This window comes from Abrus precatorius, unplaced genomic scaffold (assembly GCF_003935025.1).
Source record: "Abrus precatorius isolate BTA unplaced genomic scaffold, Abrus_2018 Scaffold10, whole genome shotgun sequence".
In the NCBI taxonomy this organism is placed as follows: Eukaryota; Viridiplantae; Streptophyta; class Magnoliopsida; order Fabales; family Fabaceae; genus Abrus; species Abrus precatorius.
In genome coordinates, this window is record NW_020874292.1 from 21,793,877 (window position 1) to 21,810,462 (window position 16,586).

The 16,586-nt window shown below is 34.1% G+C and overlaps 2 protein-coding genes across 5 annotated transcripts; one reads left to right on the top strand and one right to left on the bottom strand.

Moving 5' to 3' along the window:
- Positions 1–119: 119 nt before the first annotated feature.
- LOC113847779 (protein RMD5 homolog) lies at positions 120–5,377 on the bottom strand. Of its 3 annotated transcripts, XM_027477071.1 has the most exons (3): positions 5,287–5,331; positions 569–1,782; positions 120–363 (listed from the first exon to the last, which is right to left on the bottom strand). In XM_027477071.1, exon 2 carries the CDS (start codon positions 1,760–1,762, stop codon positions 605–607), a length of 1,158 nt encoding a protein of 385 aa, XP_027332872.1. In that variant the 5' UTR covers positions 1,763–1,782; positions 5,287–5,331; the 3' UTR covers positions 120–363; positions 569–604. The 3 variants fall into 3 exon arrangements, with proteins under 3 accessions (XP_027332872.1, XP_027332856.1, XP_027332865.1); XM_027477055.1 differs by having other exon boundaries at positions 256–1,782; positions 5,287–5,377; XM_027477064.1 differs by having other exon boundaries at positions 269–1,782; positions 3,690–5,295.
- Positions 5,378–12,476: 7,099 nt separating this feature from the next.
- On the top strand, positions 12,477–14,484 carry LOC113847268 (peptide methionine sulfoxide reductase B5-like). Of its 2 annotated transcripts, none has more exons than XM_027476261.1 (3): positions 12,477–12,802; positions 13,782–13,938; positions 14,176–14,484. In XM_027476261.1, the coding sequence occupies exons 1-3, from the start codon at positions 12,531–12,533 to the stop codon at positions 14,329–14,331; spliced, it is 585 nt and encodes a 194-aa protein (XP_027332062.1). In that variant the 5' UTR covers positions 12,477–12,530; the 3' UTR covers positions 14,332–14,484. The 2 variants fall into 2 exon arrangements, with proteins under 2 accessions (XP_027332062.1, XP_027332069.1); XM_027476268.1 differs by having other exon boundaries at positions 12,512–12,772; positions 14,176–14,465.
- Positions 14,485–16,586: the final 2,102 nt, after the last annotated feature.

Below are 16,586 nucleotides of genomic sequence, written 5' to 3' on the forward strand. Positions count from 1 at the left end.
TACTTTAAAATTTTAGAGAAAATAAAAAAGTTATTTTCTCGCAATGGGCAAAAAAGAGACCCGTTGAGCCGCAAAATGGCAAGGGCTTATCAATATATGTGGTAAAAAAAAAAACATTGCCACTAACCAAAGGCTTCGAATGATTCGGTGCTGAAAAACATAACTGGCCGAAATATAGTTCGGGTAATGGCCGCCGTCAAGAACCAATATGAAAATGGCATAAAGTAAAACTCAATGATCCAAAGACAACTGTGAATATTAGCAGAACAATACCATTTTTATCGATCGCAAAAGTACAGTAGATATACGTAGTTGTGCGCCATCTTATGATACTAATTTATAGCACTGAGATCATGGAAGCACCTGTACATGGAAAAGCAAGAACTGTCGGTAAAATTGGATATTCCAAGACAATGTGGGGAGGGGAAGACGGGGACGGGGATGTTGGAATCAGAGCTCCCGGTAATAGACAGGTTCTTTCAATTTTTATTCACTCGGTCTTATCAAATGTAAAGGAGATTTTATAATATTTATATACAACCACAAAGCTATAAATGCTGTATTGTACCAATGAAATATATGTGAGAGAAATGCACAAACACCATCAGAAGTACAGCTGTCTGCATTGTGCAACTGTAGCATCGGCTGGACAATATGGACACTTGAATGTTCGGGTGCTGTTTTTTGATAACTTCATAATTGATTGCTTGCAAAGGACATGTAGACATGGCAACAGCATTGGAGGATTTTCTTCACTTCCTTGATCCCTACTCACAGGGCAAACAAAAATCGAATGGAACTGAAATTCCTTACCCAATTCTACAGGCACGGGCAATTGTTTCATTTCCTGCCACTCCTGCTTCTTTGCTGCCATTACATTTGCAAGCTTTAACAGTGTAGGCAACCCCTCAACTCCAGCTGCAACTGCTACACTGAGTGGGTTCTCATAGGACTGCCCCAAGAGAGTGCAGAACTGCCGTGCCAACTCTTCAGTTGTCATCTCCCAATGAATTGGGGATATCAACTCAGAATAAGGGGAGCTCTCTAGCCTTCCTGCATACAAGAGGCAACCCATAAGCTTTTGGAACTCATCCTTGTTGAGGGAAGCAAAAGGAGCAAGATAAGTTCGGGCATATTTTAAGGCATCAGCTCGGGTTCCATTTTGCAGGACCTCTACAAACTGCAGTGTGTGAATCTTAAGCTCAAGGTTGGAACCAATCTGAATAAGTTTCTCTCGATGGGAAGAGACCCATGTGAGAGCAGGCTGAAGGTTTCTATCCCTCATAGCTCCAACAATCTGGTGCATTTCCAAGAATTGAGATTTTAGTGCAGTTGCATCAGGCTCTCCAGCCTCATTTATGATGCTATCTCCAAGATCAAATAAGCCTTGACGGTAAAAGTGGTTTGCAATGATCTGATTGACAATATGAGTATCAAACTCCACATTTCTGTATGCCTTTGATATGTCAGGATTTAATGATTTTTCGAGGAGTTTTTGATACTTGGTAAGACTTATGTTCAATTCCTTATTTGATCCTTCCAACTGTTGAAGTGGCCCAATATCATTAAGCTTATACTTAAGTTCTGTAAGAATGGATTTCTGGCCAACAGGAGATGAGGGGTCATGAGGTGACCGAATTGTTGCCAATGCCTGCTCAATTTCACGCCCCACCTGGTCAACAACTTCTTGAGACTTGGAAGAGGACAACTTTTGTTTCTTAGCTACACGGTCAAATGCATCTTTGATGCTACTCAGCTCCATGATTACATTCAGATCACAAACTACAAAAATGTCACAAAGAACAGTTAGTCCTGTTCAGAAAGACACAATAAACTGTTTTATTAGTGTAAAAACTAAGAACCTAGAGTAACACGAGAGGCACCCAGCTAAACACAATAGCAACAATAGTCCCCTATTAACAATTGTTAGTAGTTACAAGGCTTTATTAAGAACAGCAATCACAATCAGTCCAAGAAGTTGAAACTATATGATTATTAGCTGTTTTCTCCATCAGAGCTTAAAATGTACTCTTACCTTAGCTCAATTGAAGGGGACGATAATTTTGAGCTTATTGAGAACATCAGTACTACCAATATAAAGAAGCAACATACAAAAGATTTTGAAGGACCTATTTATTAATTAAAAATCATGCAAATCTCAAAGCCATTGCACAGAGTTTCAGCTCAGCCCAGTCTCAAATAACAATATCAAGGGATCGCCAACTGATTATGTAAAAAGGCTACTTAAACTAGGGTTCTGAACTCTACTCAGAGGATCCTCCATTTGGATTTAAAATCCTGAATGAGGAAGACTCTAAGCTAAATGTTGCACGATCATTATCAGAAACACTGCATGTACGACATTATTTCCTCTTAGAACTTAGAAAATAGGGATTTCATTCATATTGAATAATACATCAACAGGTGAGCTATATAAATGATAAGTCAAAGCAGAATAGGGGATGAATTAAAAGTTAAATCCCGTTATTTGTGGATATTCCAGCTGACTAAGGATTACAATTATTAAATGAGCCTAATTCTATGGATGCCCTCACTGACCCCATTCTCAACTTGATAGTTTTGGGTCTTTGATTGACCAGGTTTTCCACCTTCAATGCCTTGTTCTTTTCCAACATTTGCAGCTGATTTGCCACTAGCCACCATGGCAGCAGTCCTGCTGATTTTTGGTTCAAACACCAACCCTCTCCTATTCTCTTTACTTGGAACTATGTACGCAACTTCATCAAGATCTAGAACCTTTAACTTGCCAAGAGTCTGTATCCTTGCTTGACCAAACTACAATTAAAGTCCAACAAGAAAGTAATTGGCTCTATCTTAATCAATGAAGTTGTTTTATCATAGCTACATCATCAGGATATTTGGTTTGTATGACTCTATTATGATCCAATTCTTGCCATAAGGACTTCAGTTGATTGGCATATGCAATGTATTGTTTCCCTACTTTACTGCCAGTCTTTGCACCTTTGCCTTGTATACTTGAGCAGCACTCTTGACCTTGGAAATCGGAATAGGTGCACAATTGCTTCTCAAATGTCCTTGGCAGAGTCAAGAACATGACTGTGTCATTGATTTCAAGGGCAATAACTCAACAGACATGACATAACAATGCAGTCTTCTTCATTCCGTACTTAAAATTTGGGATCTACTTGCTTTGGTCTACGTATGAGGTGGCTAATCTTCCTGTTTCCTTTGAGTATGGTGCAAACCAATTGACACCATTGAAGTTAGTTTTTTTCCCAATCAGCCAGTGTGCTGATTGAATGTTCTACTATTCTCCAAACTGTTAAAATTGCATATCCTCAATATCTTTTCTCTCTGACATCATTTGCACATAGCACTCCCTAGGCAATTAAGGCCCACTTGCTTTGAACAGAAATGGCCAGCAATTAAGGCCAGCAGGTGCATGATGTCATCAGCAACAAAGGACAAATGACTAACAAAGAGAAATAGAGGTATGTGCATCATATTGTTGGCAAGAAAGGCTAATCAATTGATAAAGCAGAAACACAGGAGGTTTCAAAATGAAAGAGAAACGACATAGTTGCTATGACTTGTGGGATGTTCTAACTGACTAAGAAATACAATAAAAAAAATCAAATGAGCCTAATTGAAAGCAAAGATTCTGTTTCTGTTAGATTTTTTTTTTTTTTCTGAAATAGCTGACTTACACAGTTCCTCAAGTTCATGTTATAATGGGTCCTTGTTTAGCTGGGGATTGGAACTACAGAATAAATCATTTGCCCATCTTTATCCTAACTTGTCCATATGTCATGTCAGTTTTGTAACAAAATGATATCAGTGAGCTGTCGTGCACGGAGATGTATAGCTCACCTGAACTAAGAGTTGAAAACAAATATAGTATCGAAATAGAAAAACATATAGAAGACTGGTTGTTACAATTGTCACAAGTGAACAATACCAGCTAACAAAGAAAGGGGGGTAATTGAGCACTGAAAATCAAAATGGTTAGTCCTTTATATTTAAAATAGAATCAGCAATAGATACAGGTCTGACCAAAACAGTATTAAGATAACATTAAAAAAATCTGTACATATAGACATCAGATTCAGCCAAAGGGTAAGCCTGTTAGCTTCTTATGTAAAGATGAGGGTTCATGGTGTTAATTGTACGCCCAAATGTCCACAAAAGATAATGGCATATTGTAATGGGTAAGTTTTAGGTGTAAATACTAACCTAAAAGATCAGCAGCAACTATATCAATAAGAGCCTTCTCCTTGACTACAGTTTATCTCTTTTCTTATTGATAGCAATTACCTCATGACCTAATTTTCAAATTAATGGGGGGTCACTTTGACATATTATATGCATTCTCAGTTATATAATAAAGTGCAATGTGAACCACAAAGTATACCATGATGTGTATTCCTAGCAGCAGAAATGAGCTATTAAAATTGAATAAAAAAAGAAGAATTAAAATCCTTATCTAAGTTAAACAAAGAAATCTGAAACCTCAAATGAATAATCTTAAATTAACTAGTGATGACAATAATCCTTACTTTTGGAGTAATTATAAGCGGCAGCAAATATCTGAAATTGTTCATTTGGTGTCTAAAATTGAGCATGGATTTGAAGCTTCAAAATTAGAATTGGGCCTATTAATTCTAATTTTTATGTTTGAAATTCCTTTTGGATTAGAATCAAATTCAATGACAATTCCATGGAATTTTCGAAGCATCCGCTGCAAAGCAAACTGTTCAAATCTATAACTACTTGGACAGCTTAATACCAAAAATATGTTTCTAAAGAATCAATTTTACCCATAGGATAGTATCAAAATGTCAAATGAAGATTACAATGTTCAGAGCAACTCAAAATTACAAAATTCAACACTGTAAACAAAGGAAATAAGAGATTCCGTTCTCAAATAGAAAGCACAACTCTTCCAACGGCAGCAATCGAATTCAACAGAATGAAATCAAGAGGCGTAAGCAGTAAATAGTACATAATTGACTTTCTTTCTTTACCATCATAATCCCTGATAATACTTAAAAAAAAAATTATATTCAAAATTTCACCTGTTAGAAACAGTGAATTCAATCAAGAAAGAAGGAACCGAAGAAAAACAAATCAAAAGTCGAAAAAATAAATAAAGGCATATATTTCGGTAATTTGTAGTCGGTTTTATAGGCGAAACTATGAATCCTTGAAATTAAGTAACGGAAAACAGAAAATGGAGAAGTTAAAAGAGAGAGAGTGAGTGTTCTGGGGGAAAAAAAAAAGAAAGTGCACATGGGTTTCTGTTACCTGAGAAACAGTGAGAAAGAGCGAAAGCGTGTGCGATGTGAGGGAGACGAGACGAAGAAGGGAATGCAGACGTGCGACTAAATCGGGTTCGGGTTGGCCACCAGGCACACGTGCGAAAGCAAAAATCCTCCTTTGGACTAAATTACCCCTTGTCTTCTTTGAATTCACTCTTGTACCCTTCAGACGTTATGGGCGTACACTACTACGAGGCCACGTGCCTTATTTGAACCAATGAAAATTAAACACGTAAGCGAGCCCCTTCGATTGAACTACCCCAACAAGACTTTGTCTCTTGCCTGAAATGTGTTATTTTCATATTTGCTTTTCCAAAGTATATTTGCCATGAAGTATTTTATTCATCTATATTTATAGGTTAATATGCTTTCAAGTATTAATTTTGAAATTAGTGTTCAAAACACTGGACAAATTGTCTTAATCTATTAGGGTGTTAATAATTGTTACAATTAATAAATTAATGACTTTTATTTTAAAATGACTTCTAGCTTTTTAAGAAACTTATTAAAATAAAGTTTTTAAAAAAACAGGAAGAATATTTTAATTCTAAAATGTATAAATTTAGAACAAATTTTTAAATAATTAATTTTTAAAAAAATGTCGATATACTTGTACACTAATATATATTAACAAACTTGTACAATATTCTTTCTGTAACAATTTTGCACAATTTTCTTTCTGTAACAAACTTGTACAATATTCTGTTATTTTGTTCTCTCTATTATTTGTTATTTTGTCCTTTCTGCTATTAGAATTCTAGAAGAGTGTGAGCTGTATTTAGGAAAATCATTGTATATAAATATTGGATGATCTTTTGCTGAATAGTAACGGAGATAAAAAAACATTCCAAAACACGGTCATTCTTACCTTTTGTCATCTTTCGTCATATGGTATCAGAGCTCCCTCCTGGAGCTCTGCTTATTCCTTCCAAATGTCTTCTACTCCTCCTGACAGTCCAAAGAACTCCAATAATGAAGGTCCTAAGAAAGAAAACCATGGCAATGAAGCCACTAATCCTACCATGAACCCATCGAGTCCCTTCTTCATTCATCCTAGTGAAGGACCCTCCTCTGTCTCCATAACCCTTGTCCTTGACGGCACAAACTATCAGTCTTGGTCTCGTGCCATTAAAATGACTTTAATCTCAAAAAACAAGATGGCTTTCTTGTTAGGCACCATTCATGTTCCTAAGGTTGAAGAACCTCTTTATTCTGCTTGGGAAAGGTGCAATACCCTCATCATGTCGTGGTTACTCAACTCGGTTACTCCCTCCATCGCCCAAAGCGTTATTTTCTTTTAGTGTGCCATAGACATTTGGAATGACCTTCGCGAACGTTTTTCGCAAGGCGATCTCCTCAGAATCACAGAGCTCCAGGAAGAAATATATGGACTTTCTCAAGGAACTCGCCTTGTCTCTGAGTTCTACACTGCACTGAAGACCCTCTAGGAAGAACTCGATAACTACAGACCCTTTTCTTCTTGCTCGTATCCTGCAAAAACTTACCACCAACAGGATTTCATAATCTGATTCCTTAAAGGTTTGGACGAGCGCTTCTCTGTTGTGCGTTCCCAAATCCTTTTGATGTATCCTCTCCCCGCTATCAACCGCATCTTCTCCATGGTTGTCCAGCAGGAACGACAACTCGCTTCGTCTTCACCTACTGAGCCCAACGCCTTTGTGAACGCAGCTAATCACTCTTTCTCCGGCAAAGGGCGTGGCTCTGGTCCTTCTTCTGCTGTCAAAGGAGTCTCCAACAAGAAATGCTCCTACTGTCACCGTCTTGGACACACCATTGACGTGTGTTGGGGAAAGCATGGCTATCCCCTAGCCATCCTTGATACCCAGGGAGGCCAAAGTTCAACCGCGATGCCTCTGGTTCTTCCTCCATCAACAACGCAGCTGTGATTGACCAATTGAGGGAGGCAACGATTCAGAGAAGGAGGGAGGCCCCATCACATAGACCTAGACCCGATATCAAACCCTAATGTCTTTGCTCCAACCACAGCAACAACAAAAATGCTTATGATGTAACAGGGCCCAACTTTCTCGTTCAACCTAATAGAGTGAATCTCATCAACACTCCAAATGCTCAAAAAATTTTTGAGTCCAGTGGTACCTCCTTTGTTTTTTGCACTAACACACACAACACCTTTTACACCACTCACAATGTCCCCTGGATCATAGATTCAGGAGCAACAGATCATGTTGCATCTTCTCTAAATTATTTTTCAAATTATTCTAACACTAAACCAATACAAATAAGTTTACCTGATAAGTCCATTGTTACTGCCCATATATCCGGAACAGTCATTTTCTCTCCCGAATTTATCATTCATAATGTTTTGTTTGTTCCGAAATTTCATTTTAATCTTTTATCCATATCCAAACTCATAATGACTCATAAATATATTCTCATCTTCCATGATTCTTTTTGCACTATCCAGGACAAGCGTACATTGGGGATGATTGGTTTGGCTAATCTTCAACAAAGTCTCTATCATCTACAAGTCAACAAAGAAGCCAAGATTCTTTCACCAAACAAACCTTCCATTAATGAAAGTGCTACCAATGCCGTCTCAAACTCCAACCTTTGGCATTATAGATTAGGACATCTCTCAGGAAACCGATTAAATATGTTATGTGAACAATTTCCTTTTATTCCAAAACATATTAATGAAAATTGTGACATTTGTCATTTTGCAAAACAAAGAAAATTGTCTTATTGCCTTAGTGATAGTAGAGCTTTTAAAAACTTTGATTTGGTGCACATGGACATTTGGGGACCTTTTTCTAAGGCCTCAATTCATGGTGAGAAATATTTTTTAACTATCTTGGATGATTTTAGTAGATATACTTGGATTGTCTTATTGAAATCAAAATCCGAAGTAAAAATACATGTTCAAAATTTTATTTCCTTAATTGAAAACCAATTTGATTCCAAAATAAAATGTATTCGGACGGATAATGGTTCAAAATTTTTTCTTAAAGATTTTTTTACTTCAAAAGGGATTATACATCACACCAGTTGTGTTTATACTCCTCAACAAAATGGGCGTGTTGAGAGAAAACACCAACATATTCTCAATGTGGCACGTGTTCTCATGTTCCAATCTTAATTGCCCAAACATTTTTGGTCTTATGCAATAAAACATGTAGTTTATCTTATTAATCGTATACCTTCTCTAGTTACAAAGAAACAAATTCCTTATGAACTTTTGCATAATTAAAAACCTGATTTTTTCATGCTTAAAGTTTTTGGTTCTTTATGTTATGCATCAACAACTGGGCCCAAACAGAAATTTGATCCTAGGTCTAGAGAAGGAGTTTTTCTCGGTTATTAATTTGGTACAAAAGGCTATGTTATTTTAGACTTACAAAATAAAGACATTTTTGTCTCTAGAGATGTTATCTTTTATGAGTCCCATTTTCCTTTTAACAACAAACATGAGGCCCAAGAAAAGGAAAAGTTATTTCCTCCACAAACAGAGACCTTCAATGACTTTGATCCTCTCCAACTCACACCTCATCCCAACAATTTTACACCTCAGGACCAACTTCCATCACAGACTCTCATTTCATCTCAAAACTTATCTTCCCCAACAACCTCAACCTCTCCACAAATTTTGCCATCAACCTCTCCATCCTAGTCAATCTCGCCACATATCTCTTTATCACCTCATCTAAGCCATATTCCTTTCATACCAAGACGAACCATTCGTGGCTCTAAACCCAATGTTCAACTTGCGAATTTTGTTTGCTACAACATAGAGACCAAACCAAATCAATCATCGTCAACGTGCAGGTATCCTATTCAATCTGTTCTTTCTTCCATTACTGAGTCTGAGTGTCATTATATCATGAACCTAACTTCTGAGATTGAGCCCCGAAGCTATCAAGAAGCAATTTTGAAGTCGTGTTGGAAAGAATCCATGAAGGATGAAATTGAGGCTTTAAAGCTGAACAAAACTTGGGAAATTGTGGAAACTCTTAAGAATGTCAAGCCCATAGGATGTAAATGGGTTTACAAAGTCAAAAGGAAACCAGATGGGAATGTGGAGAGATATAAGGTGAGGCTCATTGTGAAAGGATTCTCTCAAGTTAAAGGGATATACTTCTTCGAGACTTTTTCTCCAGTGATTAAAATGGCTACCATACAAGTTATCCTTGCCCTAACTTCTATAAACAATTGGCAATTGTAGCAACTGGATGTTAGTAATGCCTTTCTACACGGTGACTTGTCCGAGGAGGTTTACATGAAGATTCCTCAAGGTCTATATGGGCATGAATCCTCACAGTGTTGCAAGCTCAAGAAATCTCTCTATGGGCTCAAACAAGCAAGTCAAAAATGGTATGAAAAACTATCTAACCTTCTTTTCTCATCTGGTTATTCACAATCACATGCTGATCACAACTTGTTTATCAAGCATGAAAAAGGAGAATTTACTGCTTTACTGATATACGTTGATGATATTGTTTTAATTGACAACTCTTTCACTGAAATAACAAAGCTCAAGCATACACTTCAATCCAATTTTTGAATTAAAGATTTGGGGGAACTCAAATATTTTTTGGGATTAGAAGTAAGCAGGTCTGATGATGGCATCTTTGTATCTCAACGAAAATACTGCCTTGAGTTACTTTCAGATTCAGGATTATTGGGTTGTAAACCGAGTTCCACACCTATGGATAGCTCTCTTCGTTTAAAATAGGATAATTCGAGTGAATTACTTGATGATCCCCTATCCTATAGGTGCCTTGTTAGTCGTTTGATTTACCTCACAACGACTCGTCTAGACATCGTTTTTGCAACTCAGCAATTAAGTAAGTTCATGGCAAATCCTACAAAGTCTCATTTAGGTGCTGCAAAAAGAGTTCTTAAATACTTGAAAGGCTGTCCAAACAAGGGGCTCTACTTCAAACAGAATTCTCCTATCCACCTAATTGGGTTTACTGATGCCGATTGAGCAACTTGCGTCTCCACACGTCGTTTAGTCACAGGGTATTGTTTCTTCATAGGGAACTCTTTAATTTCCTGGAAAACCAAAAAATAGAATACTGTGTCTCGTTCTTCCTCCGAAGCAGAGTATAAAGCCCTTGCTACTAGCACCTGTGAGTTGCAATGGTTAACTTACCTTCTCAATGATCTCAAAATTCAGTGTTCTAAGTCAGCAGCACTTTATTGTGATAATCAGAGTGCTTTACACATTGCTGCAAATCCCGTATTTCATGAAAGAATGAAACACTTGGAGATAGATTGTCATTTGGTTCGAGAAAAGGCACAAGCAGGTTTAATGAAACTTCTACCAGTTCCATCATCTCGACAACTTGCTGATATCTTCACTAAAGCTCTTCCTCCTCAGCTATTCCATGCAAACTTGTCCAAGCTAGAGATGGTTGACACTCCTCTCCTGTTTGAGGGAGGCTAACAAACTTGTACAATATTCTTTCTGCAACAATCTTGCACAATTTTCTTTCTGTAACAAACTTGTACAATATTCTGTTATTTTGTCCTTTCTGCTATTAGAATTCTAGAAGAGTATGAGCTGTATTTAGGAAAATCATTGTATATAAATATTTGATGATCCTTTGCTGAATAGTAACGAAGATCAAAAACATTTCAAAACACTGTCATTCTTACCTTTTGTCATCTTTCGTCATATATATCATACTAGCACTTATCATAACCATCTAATACATGTATTAATTAGTATGAAATTATTTAAATTTGACTATTTAAGATATTTGTTTGTTCTAATGTTTTAAGCTAGTGATAATTTAAAATTGAAATTAATTAAATATAATAATAATAATATAAAAATAGATATTATCAATCTATTTTAATTTGAATGGTCTCACATCCACCTCCACCTTCATTTCAAAAGAAATATGCATGTAGTTTACCAAAAATATAAATAAATATGCATGTGGGAATATATTTGATATTATTAATATTAGTTATTTAAAACATTTTAATTCACATGTTTATAAAAATTATATTTAAATTTTCATTCCTAAAAGATATAATATTTTTAAAGCTAGCTATATCTATCTATATATCATATGAACACGCGCACGTATGCCATTTTATATTTATTAATTAGTTTAATATTTAATTTTTTAATTTAATAATTTTCAATTAAAAAATATCTTTTAAATTTTTATTAACTTTTCATTAAATTAGACTAAATATAGTCTAAGCCTTGTAATGTGAAATTAATGTTTGAAACTTGAAAACCTTGTCCTCCATCTCATACTATATATTTTCTTTGTGAATATCATAGTCTGTTATTTACTTTTTATTTAAAATAAAAAGTATTCATTCTTTTCTTTTTTTTAGTAATACTCTTACTTATTGCTGTCTCACTTAAATACTCAAATAAATGAACAAAATACATTTTAACCTTTTTAATAATGATATTTTGGTTTAATAAAATCATTCTATATCAAACAATTCATATACTTTATTTGATTATTTTATATTTAGATATTTAATAATTATATATTAATAAAAATAATAACAAATATTTAATTATATTATTTTTAAAATTTTATAAGATGCCAAATTAACCATCTTTCAATACCACTGAACTAAAATTTATTATTAACATTTTAATTTTGAAATTTTACTTCTTCCCTTATTAATTATAATTCACGAATCCCATAATTCTATTTATTAAAAGTAAAAAAAATTATAAAATACCTATAACAAGAAGCATCAAAACTCTTTAGATAACAACTTATGAAAATTAATAATTGATAATATTTATAACAAAACATTTATTATTTTAAAAATTATCAATTTAATTAACTTCAGTCTTAAACTTAAGTATATAAAAAATATTTAATTTTTATTTTAAAAAGATTTATTGTCTTTTTAATATAATAAATGTGTTTTAATAAAAATATCAATATTTTTTAATTATTTAAAATATGGAAATTGATAATTTTTACAAATAATATAAAACTATTAGGATAATAAAAATAATGTTCTTATTAATATTATTTTTTAATTTAAAAATTTAAAATTAATAAAATAATTTAAATTAAAAAAATGAAAAATAGTTTTATGATAAACATTATTATTTTTAATAATGAAACACAACCATAAAATAAACAAAATGGATTTCGAAATAATAACCGACCCTAGTAAAGAAAGAGACGAGGTAAATAAAGGGTGATTGTGATAATCTAAAAACTGAGGGTTAACAGAATAGTAGGCATCATCGCCATGGGCTTCAATGTTCTGAGAACCACTTTTTCAATGCCCCTTTGTTCTTCCAAATCCATACCCATTATCTCAACTCATCCCACCATTTTCCCATCAAAGCCCAAGACTCACACTCTCCTCCTTTCTGCCTCATCCACTCACCACTCCAAACGTCCTTTTCACAGTGGAATTGTTGCCATGGCCGCATCTCGCTCTCTCCACAAATCCGACGAAGAGTGGCGTGCAATTCTCTCGCCTGAACAGTTTCGAATTCTCAGGCAAAAGGGCACCGAGTAACTCTCTTACTTAATAATTTAAGCTTCCAAACTGCTTCGCTGCTTTCAATTTTTTTGTTTTTGTATTTGGCCAAGTTTCTGCGATTGTTGATTTTCTTTGCCGTAATTTCCATTTATTTAATTTTAAAGAATAGAACGGAATCGTGAAAATATGGATTTTTTTTTCTCCCCTCAGTCATATAAAAGGAAGGTTTCATTTTGCGAATTCATTTTCTCCCTTCCTGTTACTGATGTACCGTTTAAACTATGTTATTGAGTAATGGCTGCAAATAAACCACACATAAGTGTGGTCTATACTTATTAACTGTTATGATCTGAGTGTTTTGAGATCCCTCGTTGACCGCAGATATAAATTATAAAGGCTTGGGCAATTCTTCGTAATTAGCTTTTAGGAATGAGTTAGTAGTTAGAGGCCATGTGTAATTTGTTGTTGTATCTTATTGGAGTACAAGTAGAAATAGTGTGTTTGGAATCACGTTCGAATAAATATGGGTTTACATTTACTTCAATGCTTTTGGTTGTAGTCTTTGTGTTGGATCCATGCTTATCGGCTTTTCAACGTGTTTTGAAATACACACTACATCCGGGTAGGCTACAAAGTAAACGCCTCTCGAGTGTGTTCATTTGCTTGTGTGGTTGCTGTAGAGACAGGCTGTGTTGGTTCTTTATTGTGATCACCCTCGCCAGATGTTCTTTTACTAATTTCCCATATGTGATTCTCGGCACTTTGAATGCTTAGAGATGTTCAGAGAAAAACTGAGGCGTGAAAATGGTGCACAGAGTGGATAAGTCTCCCAGGAATTTTGAGTCTGGTCAGAATTTTTGGGTGAAATGGTGGTTCTAGATTTTCTGAGCAATAAATTCACACAGTAGAGTTAGTTTGTGAACGTGAACTAATCATCAATGATGGTAATTAGTTTTAATCAAGATTGGAATTTTTGTTTCTGTTATAAGAAAATGGTTTGGTATTGTTCAGGTTCCCTGGAACAGGCGAGTATGACAAGTTCTTTGGTGAGGGAATTTACAACTGTGCAGGTTGTGGAACTCCTCTCTACAAGTCCATAACAAAATTTAATTCTGGTTGTGGTTGGCCAGCCTTCTATGAGGGTCTTCCCGGAGCCATAAATCGCAATGTAAGTTCACTTCTTCTTAGTTAAGACATTTGTTAAGGAATTAAAAAAAAATTTAATGAAAAGTATGATATTTAATATATTGGGACTTGGAAACATAAAAATCTTTGTTTTCTATTTGATACTTTTATTTTGAATCCTTAACAAGTATCTTAAAACATTGCTTAACATTAATCATATCTTAAATTATGTCAACAATTGAGTTTAAACAAAATTGATAACATTGTCATGTATCATCAGCCGGACCCTGATGGGATGAGGACAGAAATTACATGTGCTGCTTGTGGGGGACATCTTGGTCACGTGTTTAAAGGTGAAGGATTTCCAACACCCACTGACGAACGCCATTGTGTTAATAGTATTTCACTTAAATTTGCGCCAGCCAATTCTCACTGAAAATGAGCCTTCTGTATGGACATGGTTGCCTATGTACTTAACATTTAACATTCGTAAATAATTATGTAATGTACTTGTATTACGAATGAAGTTCATAGAATGATGGCTAAACAGTATTTTACTCAAATAAAAGAATGATGTTTGATCTGTACCCATAATACCTCTGTTCCATAATACCTCTGTTCCTCTCCTCTCTTGGTGCTACATTCTATTATGTTCTTTTGTGCTTGTATCCGCACTTGGGTATATTCGATGTGGGAAAGTTACAAACTAGAACTCTCAATAAAGGTTGTTGAATGGTTAAAATATAAAATATTTAATAGTAGAGAAAAACGACTTAAAGAAAGAAAGAAAAAACAGTAATCTACTTTTTTTTGTTCAAACAGCAATATACTGATTTGAGGATGTTTTGGTTATGCCTGCGTTTGACGTTCATAAAGCACTGGACTATGTGACACCTTGGATCAATGCCATCTAAAAAGAGTATAGTCCACATGGGGATACATATGGAATGTGCCATTACGTTTAGCTTCGCATGAAATGACACCTCTGTAATTTTGTCGCATGCCATCATCCTTTTATTCTATTCAATTTCAACGCATCTTTTATACACTTGCATGCATACACAAAAATATATCAAACTATACAATTTCATTATATCAAATTTAGAGACTAGATTTATCATCAACGGGACAGTGCTCACAAAGACATTTGTTTAAAATAATTTTAGATTAGATTACATAAATGGATATAATGTGATTAATTCACATTTAACTATGAAAAATGAATTATTTGACTTCATTTTAAACATGTAATATGATTAATTAACATATTATAAATATATCAATAAAGATTTCCTTAATTACCTTATTTTTCCTGGTTATCTTAGTGTCATTTAGGATACTTAGGAGATTACAAAAATATAAATTAAAACAAATAATTTAATTTTTGGAGGGAAAAAATATTTTGTAGGGGGGATACATGGCATGGAATATGTTTGCTGAAACCTAGTTTTACAGAATAGTAATATATTTAATTATATTAAATTTATGACACATATAACGCGATTGTATAATAATATGCAAATAAAAATTTTCTTTTTAGTATTATATGAACAAAAACTATCTTGTTATTGGTAATTGTCTTGAATCTCTTAGGGAATTTTAGTAAACTATAAATATGTAACTTAGTAAATTTTTTAAAATATTATATGATTTATAATTTTGGAATTAGAAAACAAGTGTAACAATAGTACATGAAATGGAACTTATTTACAACAAAAAAAAACCTTGTTTTATATAATAGTATTAGATTAGATAAAATCAAATCAGATTAATTTTTTTTAACATTTTATTTGTATTTAGAAGTACCCTGTGGAATGTTTCCCTTTTGATGTAAGTAATTAAGGTGAGCAACGACAACGACCACTGTGTTCGAGTCACTACCTTATTGCCCAAAGCTTTTAAGGTACCTACCATCTTGCTTGATATTTTTATTTCTTTCTTTTGTTGCTGGCCGCAAGTTTTTTTCCTATAATACTATGTCACTTCAATAGACATGTGTAGTCAAATTATTTTGAGCGAAAAAATATGTATTTTTTAAAAAAGTGATAATAATATTCTCTGACACACTTTTTGTAACACATCTTATTAACACATTTTATTATTGATTAAAATTTATTAAAAACTAAAAAAATTATATAGATTTCATTTCACTTTTATATTAATATTTTTCTCTTATATTTTTTAATTTTCAATAAATTTTAATCAAATAATAAAAAAAGTGTGTTAGAAGTTATGTTGCTAACCTTTTTCTTTTAAAAATACTCCATGCTTGTTCTAACATTTCCTTGAGTTGAAGGTGCGTGACCTTAGTCTTACCAAACAGAAGAATCATCGTTGTTCACATGTTATGTCTCGAATCTATAGAAATTCTATTTGCATGTTTTATTTAGATAACAAGCAAGTGCCGACACTATCAAGTGGTGTTAGACACAGGATAAGTTTGCAAACTTGTGTATTGGAAAGTTTCTTTGAAAACGAAGGAGCTTTCATTGTTCCATCATTATCTAGGTGGCAAGCATTCCATTTGTTTAAGATGTAGGCCATTGAATTGGGTACGGGTAAAGACAAGTACAACGCATGATGTTTTTGGTGCTCACGAAATCATCAATGACTTAGGATTGAACACACTCATACTTTCTTGGCTGTGACTGTCTAAATTGCCTCCATATTTAAGTTAATTAAAGTTAGTCC